The following is a 20,510-nucleotide window of genomic DNA, read 5'->3' as shown; positions in this document are numbered from 1 at the left end:
TTCTTCCTCTCTTCTTTTCCCCAAGTCTCAGATTCAACTTCCAGAATATTTTGACTCATTATTTAAGAAAGTATAAAAGTGAGATCTTGGTTTGAACTGATCAGTTAGGTGATTTGGGGAATATTTTTGTTTGTTTAGTTGAGAAAATGCCAGAATTCCATCCTTGGGCATGGGTTGTTCATGGTGGGGTGTGCATAGGCAAGGACTGCAGTGAGGCCATCTTGCCCCTCCTCTAGCTACATCCAGGTGTCCTTAATTAACCTCAATTATTTGGAAGACGAGAAGGGGTGTGGGGATGGGCGGGTCCCTGGCTTAGCTTTCCGGACCAACAACCTATGCATTTCTACTCTCCTCGTTCCTACTCTGTATGCAATAGGGTAGTTGATTAGTCCCTTTTATTACCAACCTTAACATTTTTCCTGTTGTCAGCACAGTTGATTCCCTTTTGTTCTCTACCTGGTGGAACTGGAAGAACATTCTAGGCAAGCAGAAGACAGTGTGCTACCTCAGTGTCCCTGAAGAAAGCTTGAGACATTCCTGCTGTTGAAAGCATTCCTGATCAACACCAGCAGGTTAACATTTGAGTGTCTTCACTCACAGTGTGCTCACTGCTGGGGTGTGCTTGGGATTGGAGAAACTCCTCTGGGCTCCAGGGGAAGTGCCAAGTTTTGGTTGCCTTCTCCTCCGTAATCCTCTCTCTTGGCTTGATAATGCATAAACAAGGTTTCCATGGTGAAGACATCAGCCTTTGAGGCAAGGCTCTGTAGTAGGAGCCTCATGCCTCCTCATTGGTACTTGTGACCTACCACGTGCTACCACAGGGAGGACTGTCCCTGGCAGGACCAGGGCGAGAAATGCAGTGCATCCTGTGGCAGGACGATCACCAGCTTGTGGTTACTGAATGTCTGATGGAGTGAGAGTTGGACGATCTTGCCCCTGGACCCAACCGATTAGCCTCTTCCTGGGCCATCCACAGAGGTGTGGATAGGAAGGAGGAGGTGGTTTGATGCCTTAACAGCCTGGGGGAAGTGTTACCATGAAAGATTTGACATCCTGGAAAGGATGAAACTCCTATTTACTTCCTATTTTCCTTCATTGTGGGTAATTGAGCGTTGATTGTGGTATCTATTGAGCCCTCACAGCTGGTTTACCTGAGGTGTTTTCTGGATGGAAATTCCTTGCTGTCAGGGGTAGGTGGGTCTGAAGCAGAGCTTGTGGGGTGGGTTCTTCCTCTGTCACGGGACCTTGACAAGTCACTGAGCTTGTTTCTTCTCACAAATGAAGGTATCAGTTGGGGTGGTTTTTAACCTGTTTCTGAGCTGTTAATCCAGATACTGGAGCAGAGTGGAGAGCCTTTCAGAGGGGCAGAGAACTCTCCTCCAGTCTCTGTGTGGGGAGCAGGCATTAGGCAGAAGAGGGTGCAGTGAGCAGAAGTGGGGCTCACAGAGAGATGTGGAGCCTGCTTGGACTTGGTACAAGTCCCAAGTCTGCCACATTACTCACCTGGTGACCGCAGGCAACTCTCTTACTACCTTAGAGGCTCAGTTTGCTTACGTGTGAAGTGGGCATAACAGTACCTGCCCTGCTTACTTCAGGAGATTATGAAAGTGAACTGACATCTGTGAGGGCAATCTGATCTGTTACAGGGAGGGCGCATCACTACTACCGTCCTTCGTCCTGGAGAAAGCTCTTGAGTGTGAAGTGGGGCCAGTGGGCAGCCTGGAGTGCCTGGAGAAGGCTGCTTCCTTGGGGACCAAGGTGTAGTCCTGTCTCTCATTCTTCCCTATGGCTTTGTTCTTATGGGTCTTGGAGCATTCAAGAATCTTCCTTTAAAAAGAAGTACTCATCCACGGGGTGGTTTCATTTCCTAGAACTGATACCTCTAGCTCTGCAATGAGTGGCTGGTTAATACCTGAGTGGGGCTGAGCTGACTGCCAGTGGGGATCCAGCTGGAGAAGGGACAGGAGCATAAGGAGCAGGTGGTCTTGAGAGCAGGGTTGGGTGGTGATGTTATTTTTATTTTATTTATTTTATTTCACCACAGTGTTGACATTTCTAGACATCTGTGAACTGCTGTGGGCAATGGGAAAGCAGAAACATGTGCTTCCTGCTGGAAATTGTGCTAAGTGCCACATACATTATTCCATTTATTTTCATGTCAACTCTCTGAAGTAAAGACCACCATCTTGCCCTCTTTACAGATGAGGATATAGGGGCCACTAAAGGGAAGGTAACCCTCTTAAAGTCACAGAGCTGATAAATGGTGGGGCTGGGATTCACTGAAGGTGTGTGACACACATCCATGTCCTTAACCAGCATGTGATGTAGCCTTTGTGTGTTACACAGCACTCCATGGGGGTCGCTTATCACCATAGCTTTTCTCCCCCTGAACACAGAGTCCCTCAGAATCCTTTCTTTTCCCTCCCTCTTTCCTTCCTTCATTCCTTCCTTCCTTCCTCTCTCTCTCTCTTTCTTTCTTCTTTCTTTTGTTTTTTTAGGGTTTTTATTTATTTGACAGAGAGCAAGAGAGAGCACAAGCAGGGGGAGACGGGGAGGGAGAAAAGCAGACTCCCCACTGAGCAGGGAGCCCAACATGGTGCTCCATCCTAGGACCCCAGGATCATGATCCAAGCTGAAGACAGATGCTTAGCTTACTGAGCCTCCCAGGCACCCTGCTCAGAATCTTTTGTTTGGAGACCGTGGTCACTTTTTCCATGGAGTCAGAGAGAGAGGAGAAGACCAAAGGGATAGGAGGGGCTCCCAAAGGCCCCATTTTGGAAGCCTGAGTTTCTACGACCCAGTTAGAACAGGGCAGCTTGACCTTGGACCCTGTCTCAGAAGTTCCCTCTCATGCTGTTTCCCTACCAGGAGCCTCACAATGGTTGATAAGGAGCATTGTTCCCTGTGCTCTTTGAAGGGCCCCTGGTCTGCCTGGGCACAGAGGAGGCTGCTTTCCCCAGTGTCAAGCAGAGAGCCAAGTGCTATTGCTAAAACCCCAGTGAGGACACCTCCCAGCCTCAGCAGTAGTATAACTTAAATCCCTCCCCTTCACTGCCTAGCATTACTCCTGTCCCTGGCTCTTGGGAGAAGCTGATGGAGACTGCTCCCCACTGGCAGGTGGTTGTCTGAACTTTAAGGCAAAGGGAAAGCCTGCTTTTCCAGGGCCATCTAAGTAGCCTGAGTGCTGGACTGTGAGGTTGTCCAGGTTGCTGTCTGGGAAGCAGTTTGCTCCTAGGAGAGCCAGGACACCGGACCCAAGCTGGGGTCTGTTTGGGGACTGGGGCTGAGGGAACTTTCTTCAGGAGCAAGGGTTAGGAAGGTTCAGGGTATCCTGGGGGTCATGCTAAACTCAACCTCCCAGCTGCTGCTCTAGGGAAGCAGAGAAGTGGAAAATACGGGAGGAGGACAGCTGGTGAGTAAGACATCAAACCCCAAGGGTGTGGGAGCTATTAAAATACTGTGTAGACAGCCAGGCACTTCTTTCAACAGCATTGAGATTAGCAGCAGGACAGGCTCCTCACTGCCTGTTTTTTTGCTGCCCTGCCACTCCTCCCAGGGGGATTCACCCATGAAGTCACGGCCCCCCCACTGTCTGCCCCCGGATGGCCCTCCAGCCCTCAGGACACTCTAATTCCCAGCCTCCCCACAAGTGCTGAGACCCATTCCCCTGGGGGGTTTTGTGGCCCTGATACAGCACAGGTGGCAACTTCCCCACCTGTGTGCTTCATTTACTCCTATTTTCCACTCGCCCCGGAGCACTGCCCCCGGAGCACTGCTGTGTCAGCACCTCTGTGCCCAAAGACAGCACCTCGAGGGGCCTCTGAAACTTGTTCTCAGCGAGACCCTTGGCCCTTCCCTGCTGTCTCCTGCAGTAACACACCACAGGGGCTGTGAGCTGAATTCACACTCTGAGAAGGGAGGAGAAGGAGGCTAAAATTTGTCCTGTCCCTTCTGGCTGGTGACTCACCCATTTTCTGGGAGGAGGGAGGAGACCACTCCTCTTTCTCGTACTCTGTCTGATGATCTATCATACGTCTTCTCTCCCCCACAACTCCTCGGCCCACATGCACATCCCATCCTCCTCCTTGCTCCCTGCCCACTGTCTCAACCCCCTTGAGTGTGGACAGAAAGCCTGGAAAAGTCCTCTTCTCTCGCCCCCCTGTGCCACTGTGAAGCAGTGGCCTGAGAGAGACGAGTTAGTCAGCACATTTGAGACAACATGGTGTCGAGTCCAATTCTGGGAGTCAAGGCCTGGCACAGGCAAGAAGAGACACAGGAAGTTAGATCAATTGAGGACAGTGGTGTGTCAACATATTTGGGTCATGGGCCCTGCAGAGACTCAGGAAGAGCTTTACCCTGTCTCCTGAGTGAAACGGCACAGCCCCATACAAGCATCTTGTAAGAACACAGCTTTGTAAGAACTGCCCAGAGCCCCGTCACGGTCTCTGCATGGATAGCACCACAGACCCATGCTTAAGAACCCAGCTTGGGAGTCTGTGCTGAGAGAGGCTACCACTTGAGAAAGGTGCCATAAATAAGTGAGGGGAACAAGGCACAGGTGCAACAGGGCATGGGGGTGCAGTGCTGTGGGGTGGGGGGCACCCCTGGGGTCAATCTGAAAAGCTTTCCAGCAAAGAGGGATTCAGAGCAGCCTTTCCTTGGGGAAGTGGGATAGGTGGAGAGGAGCCAGGAGTATGTTCATTCCAGACTATTGGCCCTCTGGTGTCTGGAGTGACACTGGGAATCCCTGTGATGAACAACAGTATGTGTTCTGGGCACAAGGCCTGTGTCCTTACAGCAAACCCTTCCATGCCTCAGTTTCCTTGTCTGGTACCATACCCTGGAGAATAGAGTGAGGAATGAAAAAGCATCTCCCAAACAAAGTGCAGATGGGAGACATTGAGGTCCTGCCAAGAGGCCAAACCAGGCAGATACCCTACCCCCTTCCCCTCCGAGGGTCGGTGTCTCCAGCTACTGTGTTTCCTGCTCCCAAGGAAGCCTCGCCTGGTGGCTCCTACCCTCCTTTCTGCTGTCTATGGATGGGAGGATGTGTGCTTGGTGAGCACCCACATGGCATAGGGCAACGGGAAGTGTCATAGGCTCACCTAGACAGCCCTACCCCAATGTCATTTTCATCCTTCATTCTTGCCAGAGCATTGCTTCTGCTTAATAGTGAACAGCATGGAGCTAAGCCCACGTAGAGAAGTATGGGCATTATCCTGGCTCCATGGGGACTTCAGTTGTATAGACAGTGAGCCAAGCCCATGAACAGAGTAATGGGTCGTTGGAGGACAGGACTTGACCAGAGGGCATGGCTGTCTGAGAGCTTCCCTGCAAGACAGGGCCTGGGAAACAGTCCGTGTACTACCCTCTGGTGTCTAGGGGGCAGCTGAAAGGCTGATTTGGGGGCCTGGTGGGGAAGGTGGGGTCCATATAGATTCTCCACTGCCACCTCTGCCCCCTGGCATCTTTGTTGACAGGTCCTGTGACATTCCCATTTCTGGCTCTTGCTGTGTGTGGAAGAGATACAACACTGAAGCCTGCAAACCCAGGCCAGTCGGCAGTTGGACAAATGCTGGAAACGGCAAAGGTATTTCCACCCAAGGGAGGAGAGAGACCCTGGAGCTTTCACATTCCAAGGGCTCCAAATCTCAGACAGATGGACTTCTATTATTTGTGACTAGCTAATGTGGGGTCCTGGAAAGAGAAGCTAAATTCTCTGCTGCTCCCGGGGCTGCTGGTGAACTCTGATGCCCAGGACCGGGAATGGAAGGAGAAGCAGCAGACCTAGGCTTTAGCTGCTGTGCTCGGCATTTGGAGGTGGTGAAATGCTACTTCAAAGACACAACTATTTGTTAGCAACTCTATTTCTAGGCATCTTTGAAAAACAGAGATATAAACTCTGGAGAAGCTTCTGGGTAGGGGTGATGCTCAAGACAGAACGAAATCGCATGTCTCAGATCCCAACTCCCCAAGCCTACAGGGGCAGCTCTGCTCCTGCCTGCTGACAAAGCTCTCCTTCACCAGCTGAAGCCATACCTGTTTGACCTTCTCCTTCCTCTCCAGCTTCCCTCTCCTCCTCCCTTCCTGCCATCGCTCTATTTTCAGTGAGAAGATCAATGAAAGGTCTGGGTCTGCACATTTTGTTCTCCAGGTTCTCCCAGAGTTTTGCCTCAACTCACAGGGCTTTACCTCTCCATGTCCATTTGAAGCACGGGCTGACTTCTGAACTGAAAGGATCCTTCCAGGTCTGTTTTTCAATGTCTATTTTGCAGATGAGAAGATCAAGGCTCAGAGAGCCAAGGGCTGCCTCTAGGTTCTAGAGTCAGTCGGTCACAGGACTGCAAAGAGAATGCAGATCCTCTGGCTCCACTTCCAACGTTCTTCCCAGTCCTCTTGGTTTCCACCGCTCAGTCCGCAGGTGAGGAAGGGGAAGCCTGGCAAGAGGGGTCACATGCCATGGTCACAGTCACTTTTAGGCAGAGAAACTTAACATGTACAACCCAACAGGCTCTTTCCAGTTTGTCACAAAGCTTCCCTCATAAAAGTACTGCTAAATAGAAACAAATATACTGCTTTGACTACCTGGCCGGCTTTGAAGAGCCCCCATGGCTCATACAACTACAGCTCGCGTCACGAGTGTAACACATCTAGAAAAAATGGTTATATTAGGGCGCTGGGTGTTTCGGTTGGTTAAGCGTCTGCCTTCAGTTCAGGTCGTGATTCTGGAATCCTGGGTCCAAACCCTGTATCGGGCTCCCTGATCAGCAGAGAGTCTGCTTCTTCCTTTCCTATCTCACCCTCTGCCACCCCTTTTCATGCTCACTCTCTCTCTCAAAAAAATAAATAAGTAAAAATCTTAAAAAAAAAAGAATGGCTTTATTCATCCTATTAGACATTTACAGTTGAATTAACAATGCTTTCACTTGCTTTTCTTAAGTTTTAAAAGGTTCTTTTTTTCTAAAAGATTTTTATTTATTTATTTGACAGACAGAGATCACAAGTAGGCAGAGAGGCAGGCAGAGAGAGAGGAAGAAGCAGGCTCCCTGCTGAGCAGAGAGCCTGATGTGGGGCTCGATCCCAGGACCCTGAGATCATGACCTGAGCCGAAGGCAGAGGCTTTAACCCAAAAGGTTCTTAAGAAGAGTTTGGAAGACCCATGGTTTCTGCTGTGGAAAAAAAAAAGGTGGCCTAAGAATTTTGAACAGTTATCTTTTTTTTTTCCCTTAATAAAAATTCCTGTGGCAAGAAGATCATGCAGAAGCAAGCCCTTTGGCCATTTCTTCCAAATGAGGCATCCCAGAGCCAAAGGTTTGAGGCATCTTGAAGTTTTGTTGCTACACTGAGGAGCAGGAATCTCTTGAAATAAGAGGTGATTTGTTTGGTCTTCCACAATTCCATTTGTTTTCATGCATTTCTCTCTCTCATTTTTTGAGGGGGAGGATTTCTTCACCTGCCTCCTCCTGCCATTATCCCCAGACAGGCCAACATGGGAAGCCTTGAAAGAAATAAAAGGGGTCACATGAGGGAGGGGCAGCTTTAATAATGGGGAGGGGTGAGGCCGGGGGCTGGAGGTGGGAGGACAGGTGTGGGTTGACAGCTCCGTGCGGGGGCACTGCTGAAGAACTGGCAGATGTCCAGGTAGAGGCGCTGAGGGCGGATGGCAGCAGGGTAATACCAGATTAGCGGGAAGGCACCTAGAGAGTGAAGGGTAGGGAAGAGGGAGACAGCATTAAGTCTGGGGAAGCCTGGAGGATTCTGGACTGTGAGGAAGGCCTGAGTGGTGTATCTGTGATGCCCCCACATTCCCGAAATCACAACCAGGGCGGGATGGACTATCTGATGGCTGTCTGTCCTTCCATACTGGGGTGGCTACATGGTTAACCGGCAAGAATAAGAACATTGGTGCCAGCATGGGAGGAAAACGTGGCCTGGGAAACATTCCCGAACGGGAGGTGGGGCTGGGAACAGCAAGAACTTTCCATGAAGACCCATTTTCCTGCTCTCTGTGTTGTGATTGAAGACGTGTTGCAGGTGAGAACACACAGGCAGAAGTGCCAGAGTGGTATCACTAACCAGACAGCTTGGAAGCATCCAGACACCAGCCCCCATGAGGTGTAGGTGGCCACAACAGCACTGAGTTCATGCAGCTGGGCACCGACCCCGTGCACTGCCCTGGGCACTGACCGTGTGCCCTGCCCCAGGCTCTGACCCCGTGGAGAATGGAGCAGGGAGGGGTAACTTCCCACTGTCTGGTGCAGGTCTCCTGGGAAATAGGAAGTTCCCAAATAGAAAATGAGAATTACATGTGACCTCTATGGCCACAGCAGTGGGAAAGGAAGTGACATTGTTGAGTGTCCACTGTGTGCCAGGCACTAGGCTGGAAGATTCATTTCGTGATTGTTGGAGTGCTGGAGTTCAAGTAGCATGCTGTGAGGCCCTGCTGTGTCCTGGGCAGTGTCCCTGCCCTTATCCTACTGTTTCTGGGGTCTGCTTTCCAAAATGGGTCCACAATGTAGAGTGTTGGGCATTTCATGCTGTGGGAGCCTGGCCGTCCACAAGCCTGGCTTCTTACAACCAGTTTGACTGGGACACCTTCAAACCTTCAAATCAACAGTCATGGGGTTCATGGCAAAAAAAAAAAAGGAGTCAAATTAAAAAACAACAACAACAAAAAAGGACACATCAGATAGGAAAGGAGCAGTTAAGGCTGAATGGATGACCCTGGGACTAGGGAAATGAGCGAGCAGAGTTAAAATAATCATTGACAATGACTTGTCCCCGAGGAGATACTGAGTGGGTGGCTCCCGCTAGGAGCCTGTAAGCCTCCTATCCTAAATTCCTTTGGTCCCAGAGCCACCAGGCTTTGGAACATCATCTAGACCCTCTGGTGGAGTACTCCCTGCTTAGCAACCAGTGTGAGGATGGGATGGGACATCTGCTGCCTTTACAGGTCTATGCTGTAAGCTGGCCTGTGGATGCCTTATTTCCAGCCTGTGTGCTTTCTAAACATTTTGATGCTATTGGGTTCTGCTTGGCTGTTAGTCCTTAGAGCACCCTGAAATCAGCACCTGGGGCTGGAAGAGGAGGGTTTGTTTTTTATGTTTTGTGTTTGAAATCTAACCGCTTGGTTTCAGCAGCCTTCGTTCAGTGATACTTGAGTCCTTGGAAGGAGAGACTCACCTTGCTGGTCTGTGGAGGGAAGCCCCTCCCTGACCGGGCTGAGTCAGAAGCCCGAGACAAGGTCCAGGTGGAATTGTTGAGGAACAGGTGCAGGGCAGCCTGTGAAGACTCAAGCATTGGTCGCATCACATTCCCGTGTCAGGGAAGGCTGCTAATTCCCAATCCCAAACCCTAAGCCTGATTACTGGATCCTAGACTTATGCTCTGAGCACCTGCTCTGTGCTGAGGGGTTGGAGGTTTGGGATAAAGATGAATGTGACCTTGGCTCACGTCCAGGGATGTGGCTCCTTGCCACATAAGGAGGACATGGCAGGCTGTGAGAGAGGTCCAAGGGAGTGTGTGGAGGGTGGAGGTGGCAGGGGCGGGAGGGGCATTCAGTCCTGCCAGGAGAGTCTGCCCTCAGCATCCATGTGTATTTCTTTCTGGCTGAATGGTTCCCTTCACACTGGCGGCTTGCCTTTCTGTTCCACTGGCCAGGTTAGAGGCTTTTGAAAACTTATGAGGGAAAGCATTTAGGGGTCTATGCTTGCCAGCAGCATGTTGAAAGAAGGATTTTGTTCTGCAGGATGATCCCTCTTCTGTTATCAGAGATATCAAAGCTTAAAGCTCATTATATAAGCAGGTCAACATCCTTGTGTCATAGTCAGGATCCAGAGCAAATGTTCCCATTTTATAGGTGAAGGTGTTGAGGATCAAAGTTGAAGTCAGCTGCTAAGTCACAGACAGAATTGAGTCTTCACTCCCATTGCACTGCCTTAGAGAGAATGTGGGACATGTTATTTGGATGAGCACACTGAGGTGATATAAAAGGTGAAGTTTAGAAATAATGGAAATAAAATGCTATCTAATATTTAAGCACATGGATATTATGTAAAAGGTATGAAAAATATGGAAGTAAAATGGTATATGACATCAAAGTCAAGGGAAGAGGAGGACTCTCCTTTCTCAACTTGACTTTCAAAAACTGGAAATAGGTCTAGAAAGGGAAGGTGTCCAGTGGAGAGAATGGGAAGGGAGACTCGGAGTAAAAGCAGAATCACAGAGCAGGAACACATGCAGATTGTGTGCCTGGCACAAGCCTGGGGCATAATAGATGCTTGATAAATGTCCATTCCTTTCCTTCACAGAGGGACTAAGACACTCCTGAGGCTGGCATGGCCTGGGCACAGTCATGGTGGAGTAATGGACAATTAGGGCGTTGTTCAGATACCACAGATACGGACACATTTGACTTTGGATTGAGGTTCTCTCCAAATCTTTCAGCCTCAGGATTTATTGGCATGATTATGATTATATAAGCCAGATTGGGGGAAAAAAAACAAAGTGGCATATGGGTTTGCTTCCTTCAGTGTTCTCTTACTGCAAAGCAAGTAACATGAACCGGTAGCTCCCTGTTCTTCACCCTCATTCCTGCTCCGGCCTTGTTGTTAAGACACAGGATTGGAGATTGAGGGGAGGGGATATGAGAAGGAAAATGACACTTTTTGAGTTTCTGCTACTAACTAGGAACTGCATTTAGCACATGCATATATGCTCTGTTCTGTTTTTGCACTAGCCATATTTTTCTTCTCATTCGCTTTTGGAAATGAAGAAATTCAGGCTCAAAGAGCATTTTGAATGATCCAGGGCCATTTAACTAAAATACAGTGAAATTGAGACTTAAACTCAAAATTTACGGGTTTTTTTGTCTTGTGATGTATGTGTCTTTAATAAAGTATCATGCTGTATGCTCTTTTTTAAAAAAAATTATTTTTTAAAAATTTCTTTTCAGTGTTCCAGAATGCTTTGTTTATGAACTACACCCAGTGTTCTATGCAATACATGCCCTCCATAATACCCATCATCAGGCTCACCCAACCTCCCACCCCCAAAACTTAAGTTTTTTATGTTATGTCATGCTCTCTTTCTCCTGGGCCCTGAGAAATTCTGGTTTTGTAACTCAAGGGCCTACATGGAATGCATGCCCTTAGCACCAGAAAGGAGGAGATCATTTGCTTCACCCGAAATAATAGTGATACCTAACATTTGTATCATGTCATGATTTTCAGACAACTTGGTGTAAGTTTCCCATTTTATAGCTAAGAGTACAGAGTCTCAACATTGAATTTAAAGTCACAGAGCCAGGAAATCACTAACTGCAATTCACAGTTAGACCATCTGACCTTAAGTTCCATTCCAGGACTCATGTGCCTGGCTACACAGGCAAAGGAAGGACTGTGATTGAGTTTAGGTGTGGAAGCTCTCTGCATTTGGTGATTCAATGTGTTTTCTGATACTCATCTATCCCTGATAATCTTGAGAAGTCAGACTTCCTGGATGTTCAGCAGAATCACCCGATAATCCACGATTCGTGACTAGTTACATCAATACACACTTGGACCTCAGAGTTATGGAAAGCCTTTGATGGCAACCTCTTTTGAGTACCCAGAGTCAGACAGACCCAGGAATAGAGAAGTTTTTCCTAAGTCCCTCATCCTCTGGGTTTTCAAGTCGAAAAATGACAGAGTTGATAGCTGGAAAGACTTTTGTTGCAAGAAAGAAATTTCTCCTCTTTTTAGTGACTGGCTCTTGTGCTCTCCTGGTGTAGTATGGGGAAAGGAGTTAAGATATTTTGAAAAATGATAACCCTTCTGAAGCATCCTAGCCAACTTCTTTCTGTAAGAGTATGAATACTTGCCCACATGACATTTGTACTCCACGAGAGCACTTGTAGACATTCTTCCTGGAGCAGAGGGAGAGAAGCAAGGACTCTGAAGCCGCTACTGAGGGGCCCCGTAAAGTTAATAAACCTGTCACCTCTTTCATCAGCCTCATCGGGTGGCAAGCCGGCACAGGCCCGGTGGTAGTTGCCCTCCTTTGGGTTGGTCCAGAGCAGGGAACAGCATTCTGCAGAAGGTCTATTTTTCAGATTGAGAAACCCACGTCCTGATCTCCTCTTTTGATGATTTCACAAAAATCGAATTGCATGACAGATGCCCAGATAAACAGGAGAAGTTTGCAGTCAAAGCAAGTTTTGGGATGGAGCTGATTAGTAGATTTTTAATGGCTATTAGCTTGATAATCACTAACCAGGCGTAGCTTCCAGGCAGACCAAACCCATGCATAAAGTGTGTCCACACCCATGCACACCAACACCTAGTCGGCAGGTATAAAAGGGGACCCTGACAGTCTCCCGACAGCAGAGCATAGTCTCCAGCCTTAACTCGTCTCGGAAACCTCAATTTTCCTCGCTGGGCAGAGGCATCATGAGCTGTCAGATCTCGTGCAAATCTCGAAGAGGAGGAGGAGGAGGTGGTGGAGGATTCCGGGGTTTTAGCAGCGGTTCAGCTGTGGTCTCCGGTGGGAGCCGGAGATCGGCCTCTAGCTTCTCCTGCTTGAGCCGCCATGGTGGTGGCGGAGGGGGCTATGGAGGCGGCTTTGGGAGTCGGAGTCTTGTTGGCCTTGGAGGCACCAAGAGCATCTCCATCAGTGTGGCTGGAGGAGGTGGAAGCTTTGGCTCCGGTGGTGGATTTGGTGGCAGAGGAGGTGGCTTTGGAGGCGGCATTGGCTTCGGTGGAGGCGGCTTCGGAGGCGGCAGCGGCTTCGGTGGCGGCAGCGGCTTCGGTGGAGGCGGCTTTGGCGGAGGCAGTGGCTTCGGTGGAGGCGGCTTTGGCGGAGGACGCTTTGGAGGTGGTGGTGGCTTTGGAGGTTTTGGGGGTCCTGGTGGTGTTGGGCCTGGAGGATTCCCTGGTGGAGGCATCCACGAAGTCTCCATCAACCAGAGCCTCCTGCAGCCTCTCAATGTGAAAATTGACCCAGAGATCCAGAATGTCAAGTCTCAGGAGCGGGAACAGATCAAAACGCTCAACAACAAATTTGCTTCTTTCATTGACAAGGTGAGTCATGAGAAGCTGGCTCAGTCTGATGCTCAGGATGCCCTACTTCCACTGCTCACTGGAAAGTAAACAGCAGAGATTCGTTTCTTTTAGGAGCCCTCGGTGTAGTCCAGCTAGCATGGCTTATCTCCCAAATGGGAAAGATGCTGTCTTCCTGAGCTGCGTCTTCTGAAATAGTCTGCAGTTAGGAATTATGGATGCCTTTGGCTTTATTGTTTCAGCCTAAATAAGTAAGATTGTTGGAAAATTCTGAAAATCATGGGAAAACTGATCTAGACAAGTAATGGACTGAGGAGTCAGGTCAAGTGGCAGCAGGTGTTGGAAGAAGTTGGTAAGACATCTTCTGAGATAGTCTTTCCTTCCCTGGAAGTTATCACTCTCTTAAGTTCTGGGAAGCTGAACCTGCTTGGGGACGAAAGAAATTCCTGCCTTCAAGAGAAGCATTCTCAGTTTTGTGACCTGTAACATCTTTATGGGTGTCACTTTTGAGCATTTCAGGATCTTGTCCTGTTCCAAGGCAGATGAACTTGCCTAAGAAATTTATGAGGCTCTTAAAAATCAGACCGAGGAGCCCTGCCCTGTGGTGCTCTCACACTTAGCACCTTCGGGAGCAGTGCCAGTGGACGCCTATTTTTGGTTTGCCCAAGACTTTCTGGGACTTGCCGGGAATTCAACTGGAATGGGAGAGGGAAATGGCCTGGAGTCTTGGGAGAAGCTGCAAATAAGATAGTAGGCGGTGTACTAGGAAAAGGAGTTCTCTGCATTGGAAAGTACCAGATCTAACATTAGGAGTCTGCGGAGATAGGGAGTTGGGGCTGGATCCAGCATCCATCTTGTAAGCACAAAGTCAAGTAAACTTCCTTATGTCCTGAAGCAGGGACAGGGCTGTCTCTGGCAAGTGAGGCCCGCTGGTGGGAGGGGCATTCCAGAGCTCCTGCACTCTTCCTCTGGTCCCTGCAGGTGCGGTTCCTGGAGCAGCAGAACCAGGTGCTGCAGACCAAGTGGGAGCTGCTGCAGCAGCTAGATGTGGGCACCCGCACCACCAACCTGGAGCCCATCTTTCAAGCGTACATCGCCAAGCTGAAGAAATACGTGGATACGCTCTCTGCAGAACGAACGTCCCAAGATTCAGAGCTGAACAACATGCAGGATCTTGTTGAGGATTTTAAGAAGAAGTAGGTGGCCGAGTTAATGCTGAGAAAATAGCGATTGTAGCCATCCGCTTTAGAGATCACGTTTTCTTCACACATTTGGGAGTTAGTTTATAGAAATGCATCATTATTTGGGACATCACAGTTACCATTTGGAGAGTGAAGGAGTGTTTCATACTCAGAGAGTGGAGGATTTGGGATGAGTCCAGTAGGAAAAGGAAAAGAAAAAAGTAAACAAGGTAGAAATAATCTAACAGCGTTGTCCCCGGGTCCCTACAGGTATGAGGATGAAATCAACAAGCGCACAGCTGCTGAGAATGATTTTGTGACCCTCAAAAAGGTGAGCAAGAGAATGTCATGGCTGGGTGGGACTGAGGGGGCTTCAGAGGCCCACCAGGTCCAGGCAGACAGGCTGGGGAATATCTCTGAGTGGAAACAGCAGTAACCAGGGGAAAGAGGTGAAACATGTCCACCGCTCGTTCTCTTGAAAACAGAAGTGTCTCTACAGTTCAAGATTCTGGAGCTGTTCTGCACATTTGCCAGAGCATTTCCACCAATAACCTCCTTCAAGCCTATATTGGTCTGTGCATGATGCAAACACAGAGAACACTTCAATTTTCTTCTAAAGTGCTGAGGAAGGGATGGACCTCTCTTAGAATGCCTAAAGATATTGTCTGTTGTGCTGATGAGTTCAGGCTAGAAGGCAGAAGCTTTGGTGTAAAATCCGGAGAAGATCAGGAGAGGTGGGATAGACAGACAGGATGGGAGAGCTGAGGACTGTTAAAAGCCACAGAGGTCCCGTGGTAGGAACGCACAGTGTCTCAAGCAGGAGGGAGAGAATGGTTGACAAACTTGTCCCCCCGGAGCTCCGATGGGAGTGTGTGAGCAGTGAATGAGGGCATGGGGGCCCCTAGTCGAGATGCATTGTAGGCTCTGTGCAAAATGACATTGTGGATACCTGGCTCACCTGGGGTGCCTGGGGTGTTGGAGAGCAGCTGACAGGGACTGGGTGGAAGAGAGAGACAAAGAGAGGGTGGGGCTCAGACCTTGAGCCATGCATGAGTTTCGCCAGAGGGCCCCTCACGTTTTTTTGTAGGATGTGGATAATACCTACATGACCAAGGTGGAGCTGCAGGCCAAGACAGATGTGCTGACCCAGGAAATCGAGTTCATTAAATTCCTTTTTGATGCGGTAAGGAGGCTGCTCCTGGAGAGACCCTTGCTTCCCACCCTTCCCACCAAAGCAGTCCTTCCCAATGAGTGAAAAGGTGGGATGAGTGGGTTTATGGACTGGTTGACTCCCACTTGCCACCATTCCAGACCACTATGGGGTTTCTGGGGTATAGTTCTTGGAGGAGAGGAATTATCTCCTCTGATGTCACAGGAAGGCAGGCTCAGGAAACACAGGACAACATCCCTCCACTCCATTCCTCAAATGTCCAGCTGCCCTTAGGTAGAGTGCTGTCTTTTCCCCATTCCTATGTCTAATGTACTTCAGACCACTCCTCCATGCCCATGTGTACACATATCTTCTGAAACATTTGTCATTCACAGGTTTCTTTCTGGGGGCATCAAACTTAACAAAACTGTCTAAATGGTGAAGGTTATCCAGCAGGAGGCTCAGAAATAGGCTCCTCTCCCATAATTCTCTGGACATCCTTGGCAGATGCCTGAGATTGGTGGCTGTCTCACTTTTATTCCACCCATCGAACCCCACTCAAATTAGTCTGAGCATCTATATTTCCCTAATACCAGGGAGGCGGATGCCTCCTCACAGCCTTTGGCTGTGGGCAGGGAAGCCATGGCCAGACCTCCTGTTGTGTTGTAGGAGCTGTCCCAGATGCAGCAGACTATCACCGATACCAATGTCATTCTATCCATGGACAACAACCGCAGCCTGGACCTTGACAGCATCATCTCTGAGGTCCGGAGCCAATATGAGGAGATTGCCCAGAAGAGCAAGGCCGAGGCTGAGGCACTGTACCACAGCAAGGTAAGTATGCAGAGAGAGCCACAGCTGTCTGACAAGCTGGGTTTCACCTTGGCTGGAGAGCATCCGTGAGATGATGAGTGCCTTTGTCTAACGGCAGTTGGGCATCATTCCCAAGCAAGAGTGAACTCAGGACCACAACTGCCCTCAACTGAGAATGGCACCGAGTCCTTTTGGGGATATGAGATAGCTCCCTACCTCTCTCAAAGGCAGCTTGGTTGACCCACCCTGTATTAGACTTTCCTGGGCTCAAGCTAGGCTTCCTCTAAGCTGCCACTGTCCTCCTCTTTCCATACAGTATGAAGAACTCCAGGTGACCGCAGGGAAACACGGAGACAGCCTGAAGGAGGTCAAGATGGAGATCAGCGAGCTGAACCGCATGATCCAGAGGCTGCAAGGGGAGATCGCTCACGTGAAGAAGCAGGTAGGCACAGCCCTTAGGGCTGTGCGGCTCCGGGGGTTGAGCCAGGCTCGTGTGGGTGGGAGGTTGTGTGTGGGTGTGTGTAGGGAGTGGGAGTGTGTGAGTATGTGTGTGAGAGAGAATAAGAGAGAGGAGAACCTGAGAAATTCTAAACTAGCATATGTTGATCCCAAACATCTCGAGTGTAACATAATTTAAGGCTTGTAACAATTTTTATGGTGGTCTAAGAGATTCCAAAGTAAGGATCTGTGCAGGGAAAGTACAGTGTTACCTTTCAGATCGCTTCCACAAATGAGAGGGAGTGATAACAAATAAAGCACAAGGTCATCTGGCTGGATGGGGGGAGGGTTGGAGGCTCCGCACTGGGTGCCAAATCTAAGCACCAGCAGTGGCGTGGTGGTGGGGCAATGGTTGTGGCAGGGAGATGGCCAGGGGATGGACTTTAGCTTGGAAGAGATCACGTGGGATGGAGAGTTGACTCCAGGGACAGCAGAAGTTCTATGAAGTGGTCCACATCTGAGGTTTCCATTTGCAGCTGTAAACTAGGATAATGTTCTGTGTTGTGAGGACAAAAGTCATTATGGGGAAAGCATAAGGGTCTAGTCAGAGGTGACTGGAAGATGATGCCCTGGAGATGACAGCAGGTCTTGGCATCACTGTTTGTGACTCGCATTAACTCCAGAGGGACCCAATCCTTCCAGGGCCAGTGAGTCTGGCTTCCCACACATTCATTTGTCCTGAACACGTTCGTTTCCCTTCCCCACCTGCCAGGCAGATTCCACTCTCCATAACCAACAGAAATCTTTTCTCCCTCTCTCCCAGTGTAAGAGTGTGCAAGAAGCCATTGCAGATGCTGAGCAGAAGGGAGAGCACGCCCTCAAAGACGCTCAGAGCAAGCTCTCTGACCTGGAGGACGCTCTGCAGCAGGCCCGGGAGGACCTGGCCCGACTGCTGCGGGACTACCAGGAGCTCATGAACGTCAAGCTGGCCTTGGACGTGGAGATCGCCACCTACCGCAAGCTGTTGGAGGGCGAGGAGTGCAGGTGAGAGGCGCTGGGAAGGCCGTAGCTGCTGTCTCCTAGAACCAGGAAGGAAGACTAAGGCAGGGAAAGCTGGGGGTGGAGCAGGGCCTTCTGACAGCTGAGAGCTAACCTCACTACGTTCCTCAAACAGCCATTCATGACCCAAAGCATTTAGTGTACAGTTGTAGATTTATCAGTACAGGAATGACTGTCCAAGCATATTAAACTAAGCAATAAGTTAATCTTGGTCTTTCCTGAAAGAGAAAATAAAGTGTGGTGTAAACAGGTCAGTCCTAGACAGCCTGAAACACTGGCTTATGGGTAAGCAGGGTGCATGGCGTCTTCTCCCTTCACCTTGTGACCCAGAGCCAGGGGACCACGTTGAAAGGCTCTGACTGGCTGAGGCATGACTGGCTGGCTGTTCCCCAGCAGCAGGTGCCAGGCCTGGTTCTGTGCAGATTTCCAGGGTGACAAACTCCCAAAAGGGAACCTTTCCTTCCCCTGTCTGAAGACCTTGTCTGAGCCCTTTGTCTGTGTTAGCAATATCCCCAGTGATTTTATCTGGCTGAAGCAACCAGAAGGGGACAAGGTAGTCCAGGCCACCAGCAAGCCAGCATGACAGGGAAGGAGCAAGGCCATGCCCCCTACCCCCAGCCAGCAGGAAGAAGTGGGAAAGATTTCGGATGCAGCCGAGGAGGTGGGGCAGGAGGATAGAATGGGGGAGGTTGTACAGGGTTGCAGTTCTTTCTGAATTAGATGCTCACAGTGCAGACTTGTTTCAAAATTTCTAGTGTGGCCTGGATTTGGAATAGCAGAATCCCTCTGAAGGATTTAAATACAAAAACGGGTTGTGCATCAGAAGTGAATTTGCTTTTTGATCATTTTCATCTAAGCCAAAAATTGAGATGCGGGGGCGCCTGGGTGGCTCAATGGGTTAAGCCTCTGCCTTCAGCTCAGGTCATGATCTCAGGGTCCTGGGATCAAGCCCCGCATTGGGCTCTCTGCTCAGCAGGGAGCCTGCTTTCCCATCTCTCTCTGCCTGCCTCTGGCTATTTGTGATCTCTCTCTCTCTGTCAAATAAATAAATAAAATCTTAAAAAAAAAAAAGAAAAAAATTGAGATGTGTTGGGCTGCTATGCCATGTGGACAAACATGGGGCCTGCCCATCTCTGTGGTCTGGCAGCATGGACGAGAGCGGGCTCTGGAAGGCCCTGGTGGCTAATGGTCGAGGTGCCTGCTTGCAGGTGGAAGCTCTAGAACAATAAGTACATGGAACCTAAGGGCCCTGCCATGACCTATTTTCTCTTTCCCTGACAGGATGTCTGGAGACCTCAGTAGCAACGTCACTGTGTGTAAGTAGTGGGGTTTTCCTGTCCTGTGTGGGGTGTGTTGGGAGGACACAGGCATTGGCAGTCAGAATTTCCATGGGGACGCCATCTTTCTCTGCAGCTGTGACCAGCAGCAGCGTGTCTTCGAGTGTGGCCTCCAAGACTGGCTTTGGAGGCTATGGTTCTGGAGGTAGAGGATCCGGTTCTGGAGGAGGCGGAGGCTACAGCTCTGGAAGTTCAAGTTACAGCTCTGGAGGCAGAGGCTCAAGCTCCAGAGGTGGCGGTGGAGTGGGCTATGGCTCTGGTGGGGGCTCCAGAGGAGGCTCTGGCTCTGGAGGAGGATACAGCTCTGGAGGCAGCTCCAGAGGAGGCTCTGGCTCTGGAGGTGGCAGTGGAGGAAAATACAGCTCTGGAGGAGGATATGGCTCCGGAGGCAGCTCTAGAGGAGGTGCCGGCTCTGGGGGAGGCTCTGGCTCTGGAGGGGGATATGGCTCTGGAGGTGGCTCTAGAGGGGGTTCCAGCTCTGAAAAGGGGGGTTCTGGCTCAGGTGAAGGTTATGGTTCCAGTGTGACCTTCTCTTTTAGATAAGGATGGAGTTACCCTCTTGACTCTTCTGCTTTAGAATGTAGAAGCCTGTCTCTGTACATCCAATTGACAGCAAGTCAAACCTCGTGATCCACCTCTGAGGGCATTCTGGAAGAAAGGGATGCCCACATACCATGTTTGAAATATCTTCTCTCCACACCAATTAGTTGGAGCCAGTGACACTATCTGAACCCTAGGGAAGGCTCTGCACTGCCTGGGCTTGGACTTCCTGCTGTGGCCCCTTTCCTGGCCCCTCCTTGCATCGCCCACTTGGTGGACCTTCTCCTGATGACTATTCTGTGGAGGGCCCCATCTCAAAGCCTGTACCTGTCTCATGACCCTGCCCCCAGAGAAACATGTTTCTGTGTATATAGCCCACCTTGCTGGCTCTGCATCTGAAGTTCTGTGGTCTTGGTGTCTGCACAATAAACCTCATTTGCAATGGATAACATGTGGTGTGTGTTTAATGTCAAGCCTTGGCAGGAGTGGGTATCCAAGAGCTATTACTCATTGTTGTCTGATTGAAGATACCAGAAAATGGAGAGATTGGGAAGTGATAAAAGACAAGCTTCCTGGAGCAGGGACATGTTGCCCTGAGGCAGTGTGGCTGGGAGAAGCCAAGGGTATTTTTTTCTGGAAGTCTTTAAGAACAGAGACAGGAGGGGCTAACCCTGGAGTCAGGGTGTGAGGGTGATGTTCTTACAAAGTATTCTCCAGATCTGGGAACTGTGATATTGCCAGGAGGATGATGATGGGATTTGTGGAAAATTCTCTTTTCCTGAAAAAGCCACTCTTAACAAGCTTTTCCCACAACTACTCCCACCCATCAACCCCACCCCAACTGTCTTCTGACAAGAGCTCTGACCTGAGGTCCCTTCTCCTCAGGGCAAATCAGCTGAGCCCCTTGAGTTCCATCCAGGCTGTCCGCATCTCTGAGCTTCCAATGTAAAAGTCC

At 49.8% G+C, this 20,510-nt stretch overlaps 1 protein-coding gene across 1 annotated transcript; it reads left to right on the top strand.

The window, feature by feature from the left end:
* The first annotated feature begins 12,376 nt into the window (after window positions 1-12,376).
* Window positions 12,377-19,995, top strand: KRT2 (keratin 2). Its single transcript, XM_044227688.1, has 9 exons — window positions 12,377-13,058; window positions 14,019-14,233; window positions 14,489-14,549; window positions 15,306-15,401; window positions 16,038-16,202; window positions 16,498-16,623; window positions 17,443-17,663; window positions 18,960-18,994; window positions 19,092-19,995. The coding sequence occupies exons 1-9, from the start codon at window positions 12,429-12,431 to the stop codon at window positions 19,556-19,558; spliced, it is 2,016 nt and encodes a 671-aa protein (XP_044083623.1). The 5' UTR covers window positions 12,377-12,428; the 3' UTR covers window positions 19,559-19,995.
* The last annotated feature ends 515 nt before the right edge of the window (window positions 19,996-20,510 follow it).

The sequence above is a fragment of the Neovison vison genome, chromosome 12 (assembly GCF_020171115.1).
Source record: "Neovison vison isolate M4711 chromosome 12, ASM_NN_V1, whole genome shotgun sequence".
NCBI lineage: Eukaryota > Metazoa > Chordata > Mammalia > Carnivora > Mustelidae > Neogale > Neogale vison.
Note: the sequence above shows the minus strand (reverse complement) of the source record. Positions and strands in the feature narration are given on the sequence as shown.

Bases quoted from the DNA above. Each gene is read 5' to 3' on its own strand.
- KRT2 (XM_044227688.1), top strand. From the start codon at position 12,429: ATGAGCTGTCAGATCTCGTGCAAATCTCGAAGAGGAGGAGGAGGAGGT. The intron at 13,059-14,018 runs GTGAGTCATGAG...TGGTCCCTGCAG, and splicing joins TTGCTTCTTTCATTGACAAG to GTGCGGTTCCTGGAGCAGCA. The intron at 14,234-14,488 runs GTAGGTGGCCGA...GGGTCCCTACAG, and splicing joins GTTGAGGATTTTAAGAAGAA to GTATGAGGATGAAATCAACA.